The following is a 19,547-nucleotide window of genomic DNA, read 5'->3' as shown; positions in this document are numbered from 1 at the left end:
ATATATATATATATATATATATATATATATTTGTTTAATTATTTTAAAACATTAACGTGACATTTGTATAAAGCTTCTTTCATATATTTACTGATATTAGAATTATTTTTTCTAAAATTATTTTTATATTTTCTTTGATAAAAAACGTCTATCATTAAGTTTGGAAGTTTTATGACAGTTGGTAGTGTAATTGTTGTTGTGTGGTATGTGTGAATTCATTTAGTATGTTAATTAGAGTTTTAGTGAATCCAAAGAGGTGGCCGAAGATCGACGGGACAAAACTACTGATGGAGGACCACTGACCAGGGACGTGGTGCCGAAGAGTTTGTACCATCCGAACACCATTTCATTGAGATTCAGATCGTCTAGCATTATCTGTGCGACGCCCATGAATACTTTTCTACCTTCTAAGCGACCGTAGTCACCCCACACTGTCACCTGAAATTTATAAAAAAATATTATTGGCAAAAAATATTTTACCAAGTAAAATTTTTTCATTTTTTTAATAAAAATTAAGATATTTAAAATTTTTTTCAATATATTTTTCGCTTCGCTTATGAGGCGTGCAATTTATGAATTTATTTTTCTAAAATTATTATGAAGAGAAGAAAATTATTATAGAGAGTCTTAAAATAATCTAAAAATCGTCTTAAAAAAATTTTTAAATAATTCAAAAAAAATCTTAAAAAAGTTTTAAAAAAATTTTTCGTAGCTTTATAAACATAACCGGAAATTTCTTAACAGTTGATAAAATCTCAATATCGGTCTAAGATTAGAGAAGATTTTTGGTAGAAAAATTTTCTTTATTTAATGATTGCAGGTAAATTGCAGGTAAAAGATATATTTACCTGCAAAATGCAACCTTGGAAATTTTCTCTGAAAGCTAGAGGCTGCTGATAAAAAGGCTCTAATGTTTTCCTCGCTGTGGTCGTTTTCGCTTTGGCTATACATTTTTTACCATTCACCAAATATACTTTAACATAAGGAGCTGAAAGAAATATCAAAAACTTGTGAGCTTTCATGTCAACTAAAACTCACAAAATTATGATCAAGTATTGAAGGATGAAAAAAATTTTGATGACTAAGAGAAAGCAGGGAGATGTTGAATATGTAAAGATAGGGAATGTAAGAGAATATTAAATAAAAATTTGATGAAGAAAGAGAATTAAAAATATACCTGGAAGTACTTTACTGCCTGGTTTCGGCTGGAGATCTCTTGCCCTAACAACTTCGACTTCTAAATAGCCCTTGGTATAATTCAGGGCCAACTGTATGTCACCAAGTGAAGATGCTCCGAGTACTTGTCTGCCAACTAATTGACCCGGTCCAAGGCCGTCGATAAATTCACTGAGTTGCCCTCCTTCGCCCGTCGATCTCAAACACGGAGACCAACTATTGTTTCCGTCGTTAAAAAATAAAAAAACACCGATTAGTTTATTCTAATTTGATTTTTACTTTTATTAACTACATTTTATTTCATTTTATTAATCAATAGGAAAATTCGCTTACAATAGGAGGTACTTTTTGAGTAAAGCACTGGTCGAGTGACGAGAAATAATAGTTTACAAAAGAGGAAATTTTAATAAATAATAATTTTTTTTGGACCTTCGACGAAAGCATTGAAAGGATTATAATAATAGTAACAAGTATTATATTGGAATTATAAGAATTTTATGTTAGAAAATTGTTTTTAGGTTTATTAAGTAAGTAGTAGAAAATTTTTGGAATTTTTTAAAACTTCATTAAATTAAAAAAAAATTTTTTTTCCAATTTTTTTTTCTTGTTTCAAATTTTTCTTTTTTTATCCAAAAATTTCACAAAATTTTGTGAAGTTAAAAAAAATATTTTTTTTTTTGTAAAAAAAAATTCCAAAAAAATAAATGAAAATTTGAAATTCAAAATTAGTGTTGTAAATAATCAGCAGTAGGTTAATTATGAAAAAAGTATGGCATCCATTACTTAGTACTTGATATATATATAAAAATTATGTATAGTAAAAAGAATACATAAATAAAGAAAGGTTATTTAGTAATTAATTATTTATAAAAAAAAACATACCAAGCTCTTAGTCATGCAAAAATCATTCCTCACGCATAATCAATAATTAACAGTAAATATACACATAGAAAAATGATTTATTGTTAAACTGAATGTAAAATCAACTGTTCGTAACTACGGCGGCCATGCGCGATTTATTGCGCAGGCGCAGAACTCACGATATGGCGGCTGGCGTGACGATCAGCTGATTTTGAACTCCATGCTATTTAATTTTAATATATTTGTATTAGTATAAAGTTAAATAATAATATATTCAGAAAAATAAATAAATTTCTAAACTTACTCAACTGTTCACTGTTTTTCTCAATTAAAGTACAATTACAAGATATTTAAACCGAAAAAATAAAAAAAATTTACGTGAAAAAAACTAGTCCTAATTAAAACATTTTTTTTTTTTACAGAGATAGGTTAGTTGATTTTTAAAATACAAGTACAATATTTTACACAAATTTCTTTTCTTCGCTACTTTCATATTCGTATCCACAAATCACACAACTATTCTATGGTTATAAATTATAAGTATAATTTCCTATTAAAATTTTATCTACACTAGGCAATTTTTAGCTACAATGTACGTTGATAATTATTCACTTAGTTTAATAACAAATTTTATTTAAATAAAATTTAATATAAAAGTGATTTATTTACAATAAAATTAGTATAAAGTGCTTTACACAGTAGACAGTAAATAAGTGTTTGATTTTTGGGTTTTGGAAATGTTTCATTTGCGCGTTACCGTTGTGGGAGTGTTTTTTACAGTTGATTTTTTTTTTACCAATAATTTAACACAGAAAATTTTTCAACCCTTAATTATCATGTATAATTCAAATTTTTGATATTATAAGAAAAGTAATGGTCTTATAAACATTTTTTTAAACAAAAGGTGTTCATAATTTAATTTTCCAAAAAATAATTCCTTATTTTTTTTAATTAGGATCAATAATTTCAAAGTAATTTCAAAAATAAGATCAATAATCATGAAAAAATTTGAACTTTTGATTACGAATCTTAATTTTGGAATTACAACAAAAATTTTGATTTTTTTTTTTTTTTCTTTGAAAAATCGTAAGAAATGTTTTTTTCAAAACAATTAAATTTCAAATAACTTTTGTTTGATAAATTAATTATAGGACCAAAATTTTTGCCGTAATATTAAATGTTTAAATATTTGAACCATTCATTTTAAAATTGCGGAAAACATTTTGGCCTTAGTTATCATGTATAAAATTTTTTTTCCATAATTTAAAATTATAAAATAATAATACTATTTTCAAAAATCATAATTAAGGGTTGAATGATAGTTTAATGATTTTTAAGCATTAGTTTTTGGTCCTAAAGAAAAATACAGTCACATTTCTCACTTCTCTAATGCCGAAGAGTGTAGAATATCATGAAAATAATTTCAAAATTTTTTTTTTTAATTCCAGAATCTTTAATTAAAAATTTTTGAACAATTTCTGCAAAATTTAATAGCTGATAAGTTTGTAAAAATTTTGAGAGCTAATTTAAAAATTTTTTTTGGTATTAGAGATGTGATTTTTTTATCGGGGATGTGTAACATATAGAATAACATTTAATTGGTGCATTAAAAGATCCATAGTGGTGCAAGTCGCAACATTTGCATTGTTAACAAGCATTAAGCCAAACCACAATAACATATATCAATAAACTTTGTTCTTGTTGTAAATAATATATAATAACGTAGATAACTTTGGGGAAAAAGGGATCAGGCAGTTTAACAAACAATTGTTTATATACAGACTCAAATTCAAAAATTTTGATTTTATTCATTAGTTTGATATTGTTCGTGATTTAAAGAAAACAAATTTTTGTAAAGTGTATTTGAGTAATTTACTCATAACTGGGCAGTGTACACCGAAAGAAATTTTTTTTTAAAATGATTTTTTTGATAATTAGTGCCAAAATTTTTGCCGAAAATTTAAAATAACAATTTATAATGAAAGGTTCAAATTTTTGATATTACGGCGAAAATATTGGTCCTATAAAAATTTTTTTCTGACAAAAGTTACTCAAAATTGGATTTTATAAAAAGAACTTCTCTTAGGATTTTTTTTAAATCAATTTTTTCGCTGTAATTTCAAAAATAAGATTTATAATTATCAAAAAATTTACACATTTCTTTATGAATCTTAATTTTGGAATTACAACGAAAATATTAATTATTAAAAAAATTCATCGTAAAAATTTTTTGCAAAATTGAATTTTGAACAATTTTTGTTCCATGAGTTTTTCTATAGAACCAATATATTCGTCGTAATTTTATTTTATTTACTTTTCAAAGTGTAGTAATCAAACGTGTGTAACAAACGATTGTATTTAATTTTTTATATATTTAAAATGAAAAAAATCACCATTTTTTAAGAGCTTTTCAATGTTCACAAAAGTATAATGATTTAAAAAAAAATTTAATTCAAAGAAAAAAAAATTTAACTTGATAATTTTTAGCAAATGATCATTACTTATTACAAATCGACTATTATTTAATACAGTTTATTTTTTTCCGTGTGAATTTAACAAAAAATTTTAAAGAAAATTTCTTTCTCTGTAATAAATTCAAAATAAAATTTTTTTAATCAGTAATTTATTTACTAATCATTGTTTGTTTAAATTTGTCGACGCAATAACGTCATTCGACATATATAACTTCGGTGTCATACAAAATTATGTAGTCAATGAAGTTTTGAATGTACAGCTGAACAAAAATAAACTTTTTTAATTATTAATTACGAGGGTAATGTGTTAAATACTAATTATTATGTTAAAAGTTTTAAATGTGTAGTTACTCACGTGTAAAATAGAACATTAATTTAAATAATCAACAAAAGAATACAAAATTAAGAAATAAATAGCGATATGTTTATATTTTTGACAAATAATATCAATAATAATTCAAGTAAATTATTTTATTATTTTTTTTCAAGTCAGAAAAAATTATTTAAACATTTTTTTTCAGATTTTTATTTTTATTTAAATTAATTATTTGGAAAAAAAATAGTTTCGTAAAGGGATTAAATAAAAAATTTTAACAATAGCATATCGCAATTTTTTTCTAAAAAAATAAAAATCGAACAAAGAAGCCACATAAATAGATACACTCTCACATAATAAATTACAGTTTTGTATAATGTTGTACTATAAATAAAAATAATATTTATTAAACAAAACTCATTAACGTCGGGAGTCATAAACATGTAAACGAATAAAAGAATAAAACACACAACAAACAAATAGTAATAATACTTATAATTGTAATTGTAACAATAAAGTATTGATTAATATTAATAATAATGATAATAATAACAACACTAATAAGTGAGTAGATGAAAGTAGAGATAGAGAATGAGAGGGACGCGTTCGTCTCGTCGAACAGTCGTATATTATTAGATAATTACCTATAATTTATATAATTAATACATTCAAGTGTTGATAATTTCATGGTCATAAATAATTTATGTACACGTATATTTATAAGAGTGCTGCAATTGTAAAAAAAAATTTTTTTTTTTTAAACTTTTAAATCTTTAAATATTTTTTTATTTTAAAAATTTTAATTTATATCACGCTTATGAAGACGTACATTATCTCAATAGCTTCCATTAACCCGAGTCGAAATTTAAGTCGTAAATTTAACGTATTGAATATTTAAACCATAAATGTGACGTATTGAACGTAAAAAACGTTAGTTGAAGGTTTAAAACGTCAGTTTAACGTATTGGACGTAAAAATATAGATTTAACATTTAAAAAAAAAAATAAATTCAAGTGTTTTAAAAATATATGATCCATAGTAAAAATCAAAAGTTATAAAGATCGTTTTTCATATACTCAAAATTATCTTTCTAGTTGATCACTTGACGTCTGATGGACTCTTTTTGAAAGAAAAATGAGCTTAATAGCTTCTAAGGCTAAATTTTTTAGCTGCGAAAGTACCCAAAGATACTCCAAGTATCACTGGTTCTTAATTAAACACTTGGTAGTCTTCTTAAACAGCCATATACCTTCGAAAAAAAATATTTTGGTAATCATTCCACAAGTAAAAAATTCAGACTAAGTATTTTTATCGAACAGATGGTAGAATTTCAATCAAAAAACTGAAATTCTGCCTAACAGAATTGAAAAAACATTTTTTATCTTACTTCCGTTTAAAATCATGTACACAGAAAAAAAAATTTACTTGAATCAAGTAAATAATTTTGAAAAATTTCATCTTCTTGATTTGAGTAGAAAAATTTTTAAGCTAAGAAATTTTTATTGATTAATTTTTTTTTCTGTATAGTTATCTGAATATTTTTGATATTTAATCGGTTCAATTGACGTTTTCGATGTTCATTTTCAATACGTTCAAATAACGATTTTAACGTCCAATGCGTTAAATCTACTATTTAAATTTTAACTCGGGAATTTTTCGATGGTAAAAAAATTAACAATTATATTTTTAAAAATATTTTTTTTTACCAAAATTATTATTTAAAAATTTTAAAAACCAACAATTTTGACTTCTGAATTACAATTGCAGCCTCTCCATAACAAAATATATGTATAAAAATCATAAACATTTCCATATTTATTGAAAACACGCCTCGAAGATTTGTTTAGGCATTACTTACGAACTTGCTTCAGAACTCGAGATCGAGTTGAGGGATCCGGCGGTGTCACTGGCCACCGAACCCGGTTGTTTCGTGGCACCAAGCCTTTGGTACATCGGCACGACCTCCTGGGACCTCTGAAAGCTGCTGGGGGTGCTGTTCCGCTTACGGGTAATAATACCAGAGCTCCTTGAGTCCAAGTTGGATCCGACCACGCTGATGCACTCTGCGTTTTTAAACCAAACAAGAAATACCGCTAACTATTTCGTATGCTTTTATTTTAAACCTTCACTCCTATAAATTCCCTAAATATTGTTCTTGTATTTTATAATAATTATTATTATCATTATTATTTAACATCATATCATTCCCTCCCATTCTCTATCACACACGCCAGCCACACAAAACAATACAATGTTGATATCCATCTATTTATCTCATCAATCGTCTGGAATTCCGCTAGATTTTTCATTTTTTATTTTATCTGCCAAAATCATTCTCACACTCAATTTTTTTTTTTTTGGACGAAGTTTGAAGTCTGTTTTGGTAATTTTGTTGTTGGTTAAGTGCTGATTAGTTGACAATTTTTTTTAGAGTATTTACATAAATTATTATTATGTGTGAGGAGAAAAAATAATAAATTTTTTTTTAATCATTAATTTTTATTATGAATATTTCGCGTTACTAATGCCAAAAAGGCGTATAAAAATTTTTTTTTCACTCCGAGTAATCTAAAAATGTTTACAACATTTAAATCTGTAAGAAAAGTAAATAAAAAAAATTTTTTGTATACGCTCTTTTATTATTAATCAAGCTTTAAAACCAAATTTTACATTAATAAATATTTTCTTATCCATTGATAATTTATTAATTTAACCCTTTAACGTTCTGGAGTCTCGAGAAATCTAAGTGTGAGCCTCTAAAGAAGAAGACGGATGATTGAAATTAGGAGTAGGGATTTAAGATCGATCGTTAAAGGGTTAAACAATCATGATAATTTTTTAAAATTGTTTTAGGATAAAAAAGTGTGATTTTAATTAGTAAAAAAATTAGTGAAAATTTAGAAAAAAATTAATTTTTTTTTAATTGAAATTTTACTTTATACAATTATTAAAATTTATTTTTAAAGTAAATAATTCGTAAAGATCACAAATATGTTGAATAAAATTGTTTTCAAATATAAAATGCAATTATTTATAGAATGCGATGTTTTTAGTACGAGTCGTAGCTGCGCGCGAGAAAATTAGTACTTTGCACACGCTTGCTACTCGAGCTAAAAACATCGCGCTCGGCAAATAATTACAGACTGAATTTATTCTTTCTCAGAATATTTTTTATACTTAAAAAAAATTTTTTTAAGTGATACAAAAGTGTTTAAATTGTTAAATTTAATAAACAAAACGATATAAAATTTTTTTTTTGTGAAAAAATGAAAATCTCTTGATGAATTTGAAAAAATTGCATTTATAAAATTTTAAAATTAAATGGAATCTTTCAATACAATTTTTGTTGTTTTAATTCCCGAATTTAAAACAGATAAATTGATTTTTTTGTAATTTAAAAATTTTTTAGACTTATTTCTCTTATTATCCAATGCTATAATTACTTCGACAGCCAATTGCCATAGTTTTATTACTCTAAAAAAGCAATAAATATCGATACAATATGAAAATACTTGAAATTATAATCTTGTAAATGTAAATAATCACATTAATCGTGATCAATGTCCACATAAATAATTGTGTCTATCAACATGTATTAAAAAATAAAAATATGTAAACGTGTAGTCGAATGCACATTTAGACATAAATACACTTACGTGATACGCTTACAGAAATACTCTCACCAAATATATATGTGTAATATAAATATAAATATACATTCTATCAGAATAAAATTAACAACAATATTAATATAAAATCAAAGTGTATATTAAAGTGTAGTAAGTAATATGTATGTACATATTTAAAAGCGCGTAACTAAGCGACGGCTATTATCATTGCACTCTAACAGACGCAAAGTCAATCAGCTATCAGCTAATTTACCAATAAATGGTTACAAGAATATTCTACAGTAGACCTCGATTAATAGATAATTTTTCTTTACCCAATTAAATTAAAAAAAAAAATTTTTTTCCACTCCCAATTTTATTTTGTCAATTGTTCAGATTTTCTAAATCTAGTCTTCATAAAATTCCAAAAATAAATTTACCTACCGTACTGTTGATTTAATTATCTAATTTTCATTTCATTTAAAAAAATATCTATTGATGGAAAAAAAAAAAAAAAAGCACAATGAACATTCTTCACGAGCGTTCACATTAAAATTAAAACTAAACAGTCTCAATTTTTTAGTATCAATTTAACAATTAATCTAATTAATTAAAAATAAAATAAAATAATAAAATTAACCAATTAATGATATAAGTATTAAGTAATCAATTAACGCCATCTAATTAATACACTAAATCACGCGATCTACGATAAATATGCACTAATAAAACAACTATTATAATTAACCATAATTTCATCAATGAACCTTTTTAAAAAAACTAATAAATTTTTAAACTAATCGTGCGTTTATATATTAATGCGTTTCTTTGTTATGTTTTCTTGATTAATTATCATAAAATGTCCCGGACATTCGTCGAAGGTTTGAAAAATATAAATAAAATTCCTGTAAAAATAAAAATCTATTTTTTAGCAGCGATTTTTCCTGTAGAAAAAATAAAACAAACTTTTCTATTTGAATTTTTTCTAGTTTTTCAAAATGTCGGACCTGTCGCCGTCGCCGCTGCCCTCGCCATCGCTGCTGGCAGAACTAGGCTGTCTCCCGCTTCTGCCGCTAGTAGTGTCCTCTGGTAACACTTCTTCGCTTCTATGTACAGTGAATGAGGACTTGCCCTTTTTCCCGAAACCAAGTCTCCTTTTGCGGCCTTCCTCGCCCACGCATGTATCACCAATAGGCACGTTATGGTTTTTTTGTTCAGTTTTTATTTTTTTATTAATTCAATTTTTTATTTCCAGGCCCATCGATCGATTAATTTTATTTATTTAGATTTTGTGTCGATATGATTTTTGTACGGATGATTTATTGTTGTGGAAGTGCAGTTTCGCCGATGATTAATTCCAGCGATGATTAAGGTCGGATAATGTGTTAAGTGCCGAGATTTAATGTTTATTTTCCCGGTTTACGATTATGAAGTGGGTTGTTGTAAAAAAATAATTTTAATGTTTTATAAGCGATTGATATTATCACAATGCACTTTCTTCTATTATTTCTTTAGGAGAGGTTGATATTTTTTTTAATAAAAGAATTTATATTAATTTTTTTATAATTAATATTTTTTATATGAAATTTGAAAATAAAATTGAATTTTCAAAATTTGAATAATTTTTGTGTTTAAGAGTTAATTATTAAAAAATAACTACTAAATTTACTTTATATAATAAACGATTTAATTATTTACACATTTAAGATTTAAAAAATAATTCGAGTCAAAGAAAAAAAAATTTAACTTTATGGAGAGTTTAATTTTCTTACATCGAACAGAAAAGTTCTTGAACTACGAATTTTTTTTTTATTTAAGTCAATTTTACTGGGTTTAAAAATTTTTCTACTTGATTAAAAATGATCTAAGTACTCAAAATAATTTTTTAGGTTCCAGATTTTGAATAATACTAATTTTTTATCAGTTTTTTGGATCGAATATTGAGAACTAAAAAAATTTACAACTTTTTAATCTTCAATAAACACAAAAATAATTAAACTAAATTTTCTGATCCGTCTTACAAATCGAAAAAAAAAAAAAAAAGGTAGAAAGTGCATTGTCTATTAATAATATGAATTAATAATTCACTACGTATCTAAACTGATCTATTTATCTGTAATGATTGATAAATCAAGTACAATGACAATGTGACACTCGAAATACAATGACTGAAAATATAAACTCTACTAAGTGATACGACAATGACTAATATAATATAATAAAATTTAATAATAATAACCAGTTGAAATAAAAACGAAAAGTATGTATATGTAGAAGTAAAAAATGTGTAATTGAAATTGAATGATAAATAATAGTAATGGTTACCTGTCGCAGAGAGCTGGCTAGTGCTATTACTCTTTTTTCCTAAGCCGGCTTGGTATTGCACGGCACTTCCGCCGCCGCTGCTGCTCCCACTTCCGCTTTTGCTACCTGGAGAACTTTTCCTTGCTCTGCGGGCTGCTTCTTCCACGTGGAGACCCACCGCGGTGTCACTCAAACTTCCGTCAGCTTTAAAGGATTATTTTTTATCAGTTTTTATTATTATTATATTAAAAATAAAATATGCAGTTAGGTTACATATAAAAGACGCCATCGTTGAACTTTTATTTAAAGCGCCGCGATAACAACGATAAGTTAACCTTGAAAATAAATTGGGTTCTCGCCAAAGTACACACACTCTCTTTATTTTACTAGCACACGTCCACACATTTACACCTGTTCGCCGAAATTATAAAGCGAGTGTCAATGTGTAGGTAAATAACCGTGTGAAAAGACTGAATTTTCCCGAACAATAAGTTTTAGTATAGTATACTTAAGTATAGTCACACTAAAGTTAAGACAATGTCTTATATTATGTATCTCTAAATGAGCTGCCTTTTTTCTCTGTCATCTTCATCGTATCACACCTCCTTTCATCGGCAGATCGATTTAAGTTGGACTTATCCTATCAGTTGCTTTGCATCGCAGATGGATCAAGATCGTGATTATTTGATAAAGATAATAGAATATATAATAAGAGATTTCATACAACATTACACGCAAACTATTTTATACGGACAAATATGTAATTTTTTTAAATTTGAAGTTCATGGAAAATTACTTGGGGGTGCTGAAATCATTGCGAAAAAATTTTATAATTTAAGAAAATCATAGTAGGTTTTAAAGCTGAGACTTTGAAGATTCTAAAAATGCCGGCGAAGACATAAATATAATTAGCTGTCTAATTTTAATCCTTGATCAAAGTTTTGAAAACTTCTATTTCGTGGAAGATTTTTTATCCATGATAATTTTTATTAAAGAGATCCAAATAAAAACGAAAAACATACTCACCGACTTTTTCATCAGGCGGTCCGTCAGCATTGCTGAGACTCCTGCTGAACTGTCCTCTCTTGGGATGCCCATTGTGGCCATTACCGGTGACCTGATGTCTGGTGTTCTTCTCGTAGGAGCCACCAGGACTGTTGTAATCACCACTGCGTTTTCGTGGAAGATTATCAGCATTGGCAGTACAATCATTGGTATTGATTCGGACGGAATCAACGGACGATTTCGAGAGATGGTCAGTCAGTTTATAACCAGTTTTCAAGGACGTACCAGTGTCATCATTGGCAGCATCATTGGCATTGATAACGGACGAATCACGGCGTTTGCGTTGTGGAACGGTATCATAACGACGATCGTTGACCCGTGAGTGATTTTTATCAGTGTCGGAGGTAGCGGTTTGGGAATCAAAGATATTTGAATTAGCGTTACCGGGGCGGGGTGCTCGGTTTCGGGGCCTAAGTGATAAATCATACGGGCCAAATCCGCAATTTTCGCTGCACTGGCTCTCGCTTTCCATCGAGTACTCGTAGTACTCGAGCGTGTCACTTATCGCGACGTTCCTTTTGCTGCCACTTTGTTCGCGTTCATCACCAGCCAATCGCCTATCGCTCTTCTTGCTTATCCCTAGATCTCTTGCTCCTTCCCGGGGCTTCTTCGCCCGTTCTGGGGGGCAGTCTGGACAAAACTCCATTGGCCAATCACCATCAGCAGAACCGCGAGAGGATTTTCTACCATCTGGATAAGTGACAGTATAATGATGCTCGCGCCTCTCGCGCCACAAGTCCCTGCACTCTGGACAACTGGTCTTGCGGTTCCTTGAGGACTCTAGCTCATCATCAAACCCACGTCTGGCTGGTCCAGGGTACGACCCGGAGCGATCAGTCCTAACAGGACCTCTGAAATACTCTTCACGATGACGATCATCGTCATTTCTTCTGATCTTGCCTCCAGAACTCCCTTCTTTTCCCGAGTCCTTCCGATAATTCGGAGCCACAACCGTCTCCGTCGATCCAAAGTCATCATCCGAACCCATGAAGAAGTTCATGCTAACCGCCTCGGTTAAAGGACTTTCGAGGTTCCTGATATCGCGAGCTTCTGGACAACTGCTGTTACGTCTCCTTCTGGACATTCTCCTGGACTGGGAGACTTCCCACTCAGGCATCGACTGGTCATCTTCATGCAGGGTGGGCGAGGACTCCGCTTTCTCCAAAACTTTAACATTCTTCCGCTCCTGAGGGACGAATCCCTCATAGGCAGCTTCGAAGGAAATAAAAGGCTCTCTCTCGGTTCTTCCAGCGAAACTACGCGATCTACCACGGCAGTCTTCGTAGCTACCATGATGGTAATCATAACTATCTTCTAAATACGAATCAGTGCTTTTGGTTCTTCTGGCTGGACGCAACCGATCATCAGAACTATCACGAGAATACTCATCATTAGCAATTAACTTATCACAATAATTATTTGGCACTTTAGTTTCTAATCTACTACTATCATAATCATTTACGCTGGCGTAATGACACTCAGGATTGCTTTCAATGCTGCAATAAATGTGTTCATTGTCAATCCCGTAATGATTGTCATCGGACTTAGCTCGACTCAACTGGCTATCCAGGCGTCTTTTGTACAAGTGTCTTTCGTACTCCCTGCTAGCTTCTACGGCATCAATGATGCTGTCAATTTGGTGATCATTGTCCAAGTTGTCATCACTGTGCTCATCCAGGTACACCGAGTAGGGACCGGGCGTGTATCGCGCGTCATATCTCACGCGTAAATCGTTGTTGAAGTCATCAGAATCAACGACACTTTCAGAGGCCTTGGAGCTGTCGCCAGTTGAATCGTAGTAAGACTTGCTCTGGTCGTTCATGTACGGCAGTTTGTCTCCAGTCACAGTTAGATTACGCTTTACTTTTCGTCTTGCGGTTCTGAGACTGTCGTCACTGAAGATGTTGCTGGAGACTGACTCGTATTCGACACTTTTGGCACGCCTAGGCACTTGGGTTACTTTGGATCTGCCTCTTAGATCGACGAAGAAGTCATCGAGGATATCGTGGTTCGGATATTTGGAGGTGTAACGAAAGTAGGGACGATTTATAATCCCATTATCGTAATCGTAGTAACAGCAGATGTTATCGGCAGAATTAGAAGGTTTTTCGATGCAAAAGTCTTTGATAAAGTTACTGGTACTGCTGGTAGTGTTGCTGGGGCTGATATTGTACCGGAATAGGTTGTCGTCGACAGTCTGCGATCTCACGATAGGCACACGCGGTTTTCTGTGCATCGAGCGTACAACTGCGGATTTGCTCCGTACGAGGAGATGATTTTGGGTTAGGGTTGAGGTATTGGTGGTCGTGGTTTTAGGTTTGTTTACTATGGTGGTATCAGATATGAATGTGGCGGGATTATGATACTTATTTGATGGGGGTTTCCAGGTCTTAATACTATAACTAATTGGATGATAATGATTACATTCTTTACTTATGCTAATGCGGTTGTTTTTATTGTTTAGATTGTTATTACTGGCTTTGTTTTTGTTGGTGATGCTATTGTTGTTGTTATTATTAGTAGATGTGATTATGTTACTGATAGGTTGCTTTATTTTGTGCTTACACCTAGTGCGTCTAATAAATAAGGGTGGTAAAGGCAAACGGGATATGACACTGGGTACCAATATGTTTTTAACTGTCGGTCTGCAAACAATTTTTTCTATTCAGTAGTCATTCTTCATTGTATAATGACTTCAATTTTAACGCTTAATTTTGCAGTTATGGAGGCATTAAATGGACATTGGTGTGCATCACACTGCTACCTGCTAATAATACTAATTTTACTCCTATTGTTTGATAACTAACTAACTAACTAATTAACTAACTAACAGGCTAAGTAATCAGCTAATCGATTATTGTTTTTTTGTGATGGATTTTACAACTAGGGGCTGCACTGGAAAAATTTTATAAGCTGCACAAACTTGAGTAACTGTTTTAAAATTTTATTTATTTTTGGGATAATTACATCTGCACTGCGATTCAAAAATTGAATTTTTTGCAGTCTAATTTTTAGATTAATTTTTTACCCAAAAATTCGTTCATTGATAAGAATAATTGAAACAATATTACATTGAAAAAAAAAAAAAAAAAAAAAAAAAAAAAAATAAATAATTACAGTGTGCAATGTAAAGTGGCGCTTTATGATGAAAACTGGAAAAATTACATTCTTTAACAAAAGTATACATTTTTTTTTTATTCAAAAATAATATTCTCTAAAAATTATATTAATTTTTTTTTCTCCTTGAACTAATTTCAAATTTTTGGTACAAAAAAAATTATTCTATCAAAATATCAAAAAAATTATTTTTTTTAAAATATTTAAGACATTTTTTAAACTTATGTAAAAATTATAAAAATGAAAATAAGTCAAAAATAAAATTATTCTTAATGTAGTTAAAATTTTTTATTCTGCAAATATTTAATTAATTTCCTGAAATATCATAAGCAGCTCATAAATATCTTTCCAGTGTGCTAAAGTGTCTAATGTAATCGTATGTAATGTAATGTAATGATTAATGAGTAATGTAGTTAAGCAGGAGGAACGGTAGTGCACTACGGGGTCATTCCTCAGAACAAATTCAAACAATGTCCATTTAATAGGGATTAATTTAGCTTATCATTATCATTATTAGTAGTAGTAAACCGAATTATTTAGGGGCTTCACTGATTGTAGTACCGATCATCATCATAATAAATAATGATTATTTGTTTAAGATATTGAAAGCTTGATTATCAATAGGTAGTAATACTCACATCAATGCCCGGGATCCACGGGGTCGTTCTGACTGAGTGCTAAAAGCACTACTCGCGACAGAAATAATGCTCTCCATATCGGAGTCCCCGAAGTCGCCCAGGACATCTTTGTCGGGGCTCATGTGCCCGCGACGTGTTCTGTGGTGGAGTCGGTGGGCGTGGGGAAGAGATGGTGGATCATGACCTATTGATGACAGCAGATCCGAGTCTGATCGCCCGCTGTAATGTCTTTCCCAGCCTTTTCGGGATTATGGAAAATGGGATTAGTAAGTCTTTGACGAGCTGAATTTTAAATTAACATATTTTCATCGAAATGATCGATTATAATTTATGATTCATTATGAAGTGAGAAATTTTTGCAAGCCTACGCCATCTATCGATCACTTTTCATATTAATGAAAATATGTATAGAATATATGACTCTTTAACTAAGACAGAAACATTATTTCTTCATTAAAATGATATAATATCTGAGACAACTCTTTAGTAGCGAGAAATTTTTGTAAGCCTACGCCATCTATCGAAAACTTTTCGTACTAATAAAAATATATAAAGCATATATTTATGGCACATATATTTAGATTTCCTGCAATATATTCTGGGATATATCTGCATCATATATTTTTTTTAATTAGGAGTTGTTAATTAGTTTCATAAAACAAATTGTCCAATATTGATATATGGATGACTAAAAAAAAAAAAAAAATAAAAAATTACCTCCGATCCCCGTGCTTCGATAAGTAGTATGAACAAGTCTGTGTGGATATCTCATTAATCGATGTCTTTCATCATCTTGCGTCATCATCCGTTCTTTTAACAAGGGTGTTTGTGGTAACTGCCGTTTTTTAGGTGATCCCGTTGGCGTTGCGGTCGCTGATCTCGACCCAAATCTGTAAATATTAAAATAATTACCTAAGTATATCCAAAGTTAACAGAAACATCAAACAATTTTAAAAATAAAGTGAATTTAATTTTTTTTTCCTGTATTTTTTTTTGTCAAAATTATCTTTTCATCGAACAATAAATTACTCTCAATGTTAAAAGCTATTTTTGTCACCTCGTAGGCATGTATCCGTGGGTGTAAGGTATCGATCTGTGATCAGGCGGTGATAACGAACGATGGCCGGTCGGACTTTGTGATCTTCCTCGATAACGCAGGTAAGGCGAGTCCATAGGCGCTGCACTGTGAGACCTATGACCCATCATACTTCGGGCTGTTGGTTCGTCCTAATTACAAAAACAAATGTCAATTTTTATAAAAATTAATGAATTAACCCCATTAACAGCAATAACAATGATTTAAACTTACTTTTCTCCATTGTGGATAGCCAGATATAGAAACTGGCTGGTCGCGTGAAATCATCAATGCAGCTCTCTTGCTACCCGTCGACGACATGTCCCGCCGACTGCGGTGCTCATTGTCCAGACTTCCATACTCTCTCTCCGGTGGCGGGCTAGAATAGTGGCTGTACCAGCATGCGTTCGTTTTTATGCATTTATTAGTGTACAGCGTGAGGGGGGATATTATTTATGAAGCGTGTGCTTTTGTGATATACCTTGATAACTAGCTGTAAGCTTTATATTATATTTAAGTTTATTTAAGTCTCTATTCTTCATTTTTTTCTAATTCTAATTGGACTTTTGAACTTGATACAATTTTCTTTCAGAAACTGAGTTTTTAATTATATCTCATTGAGTGCAAAGAGTGTTTATTAATAATTAATACACAACTGCAGTATTAATTAATGACACTGATTCCGTTTCTGTGAGTATTTACTTTATTGCGCTATTAAATATTAATATTTATGGGGTTAATGCCGGTCCAGACTAATACGATAGCCGGCTATGTAGTTTTAATGATAAACTGCGGATTGATTTAACCCCGGTTATTTGTTCAAATAAATTTATTAATTACTATTGATGGTGTGAATTTTTGATAAATTTAGGAAAATTGTATCAAATTGTCCATTTAATTTTCGAAGCAAAATAATCTTGTTATATTTATCGTCATAAATGGTTGCGTGTCACTACATATGGCCATATATAATCGCGTATGAGCTATTTATTCACAAAAAAAAATTTAATGTGAGTTTAAATTTAAATTTTATTTATGCTGAATCAATAATTTAACGAGAATAATTTAAATTTAATAATTTTTATATTTTTAAAAAATTGAGACAGTAAAAAAAATACTAGAAATTTTTTAATCATGAAAATCGAGTTAAAAATAATTTTTTATAATATATTTTACCGATAGAAAAAAATTTTATGTTTGTATATACTTTGGTGAGAATTTTCTATTAGCGAGAGCGCGTAGCCACCTAGCGGTGAAACCAAGCACTACTACTAAAAAATATTAATTTATTTTCTTATTCAGATTCAGAACAAAAGTCGTTACTTAATTAATAAAATTTTCTCGTAATATTTTGCTTCGAAAATGTACCACTTAAATAAAATTCTAAAATTGTGTTTTAAATTAATGTTGATAGCCATTTAATTTACTAAAAGCAGCATGTAATATTGTAATGATTATTTCATTAATATGCAAAGAAGCCAACGTACAATAATGCTGTTTAAGCTCCGAAAAACTTTTTGTATACATAGTACACTTTCATGATCGAAGAGTAATTATACCAATGACCTTCGACCTAATTTTCCATGCTCAAATGAACTTAAAGTCTCGGTGAGACTTAAAAAAAAATTCTTTTTTTTTTTTTTTTTTTTTAATAAAAAAAAGAAATTTTTTTATTTAGTATGAAAAATAATTTTACTGTACAATGCGGTTAATTTATATAAAAAAAATGAAATAAGTAAATAAATAGACTGAGATCAAAATGAATAGTATAGAAAGTGTGGAATTGAGTGATGTTATTAATGCAGTAGTGAATGAGTAAGGAGTTTAAATAGAATAAAAAAGAGCCGTACCGCTTATAATTTGACGGCATATTATGAAACCTAAAAAATAATAACAAGAAACACACAATATTAAAAATTAAATTCCGTAGTAGGGTAGTAGATAGATTTAACAAATAAAATAATGAGAATAAGTTATAAAAATATTTAATGAGAGGAGCAGAATAATGAGAGTTTATGGTATTTATAAATAATATATTTAATAATGGTAATATATAAATATAAATATAGAAATAGATTCATGCATACTTAAATAAAATATAGGCGTCTTTAATACGTAGGCGTGCATAATTATTGATTCGAGAATATTCTGTACACACGTAAATAATAATAATAATGATATTAAGTGAGTATAAAAATAATTTATAAAGTGGAGAAAAGATGAGTCGGGAATATTGATTTAATATTAACGGGTTATTTATAAACCTGCTATTTAAAAATATTTCGGGTGATATTTTATGTTTGATACAAGAAATTTTTTACGATAAATTCGTCCTAAGTAAGAAAACGATGGGGTTTATTAATTTATTAATTTATTAATTAATTTATGAAACAGCGAATCATTAACTTTAAGAAACTCGATGGATAATTATAATTATTTCGTATAATAGAAAGTCACCGAGCTTGTAAGCTCACAGCGTTACTGAACAATCGAGTGTAATGACATCGGTTCAGACTCTGGCGACAATTAAGGGCTCATTAGGGTTTAATAACTAGCGGTAATTGTTTTATTGTCGGGCATTAAATATAAATTGTTGGTTTTTGTAATTTAATCATTTTATTTTGTTTAAGTAATTTAATAAATTGCTTAATCTTAAGGAATATTTTTTTTTTTCAATTAGAAATTTTACTTTTTAAAGGGGAATAAATAATAACGAGTCACGCTTTTTTAAGAAATATTATCAAAAATTAAGACACTAATTAAAAATCTCCGATTAAATCAACAAGCTTTTGTATTATTAATAATTCATTTTTTTTTTAAGTTTAAACAAAAAATATTTTTCCTTTTATCATAAACAAAGAAATTAAATATTTTTGAGAATCGTTATTATAAGGCCTGATTTTGCTATGGTTA

At 29.4% G+C, this 19,547-nt stretch overlaps 1 protein-coding gene across 1 annotated transcript in view; it reads right to left on the bottom strand.

Annotated features, from left to right (window-relative positions):
* Positions 1-75: 75 nt before the first annotated feature.
* Positions 76-19,547, bottom strand: part of Rim (Rab3 interacting molecule) — a 63,259-nt gene continuing 43,787 nt past the window's right edge. The window contains exons 12-22 of the mRNA XM_074253904.1: positions 18,485-18,514; positions 16,869-17,025; positions 16,617-16,786; positions 16,277-16,449; positions 15,560-15,797; positions 11,766-11,908; positions 10,761-10,943; positions 6,686-6,890; positions 1,178-1,392; positions 849-988; positions 76-438 (exon numbers count right to left, since the gene is read on the bottom strand). Coding sequence (XP_074110005.1) covers positions 232-438; positions 849-988; positions 1,178-1,392; positions 6,686-6,890; positions 10,761-10,943; positions 11,766-11,908; positions 15,560-15,797; positions 16,277-16,449; positions 16,617-16,786; positions 16,869-17,025; positions 18,485-18,514 — 1,861 coding nt within the window. The 3' untranslated portion in view covers positions 76-231. The remainder of the gene's footprint in view (positions 439-848; positions 989-1,177; positions 1,393-6,685; positions 6,891-10,760; positions 10,944-11,765; positions 11,909-15,559; positions 15,798-16,276; positions 16,450-16,616; positions 16,787-16,868; positions 17,026-18,484; positions 18,515-19,547) is intronic.

Source organism: Cotesia typhae, unplaced genomic scaffold, assembly GCF_013202065.1.
Source record: "Cotesia typhae breed Kobodo isofemale line unplaced genomic scaffold, CoteBio_Ctyphae scaffold_13, whole genome shotgun sequence".
NCBI lineage: Eukaryota > Metazoa > Arthropoda > Insecta > Hymenoptera > Braconidae > Cotesia > Cotesia typhae.
The sequence above is the reverse complement of the archived record's forward strand: the minus strand, read 5'-3'. Positions and strand labels throughout refer to the sequence as shown.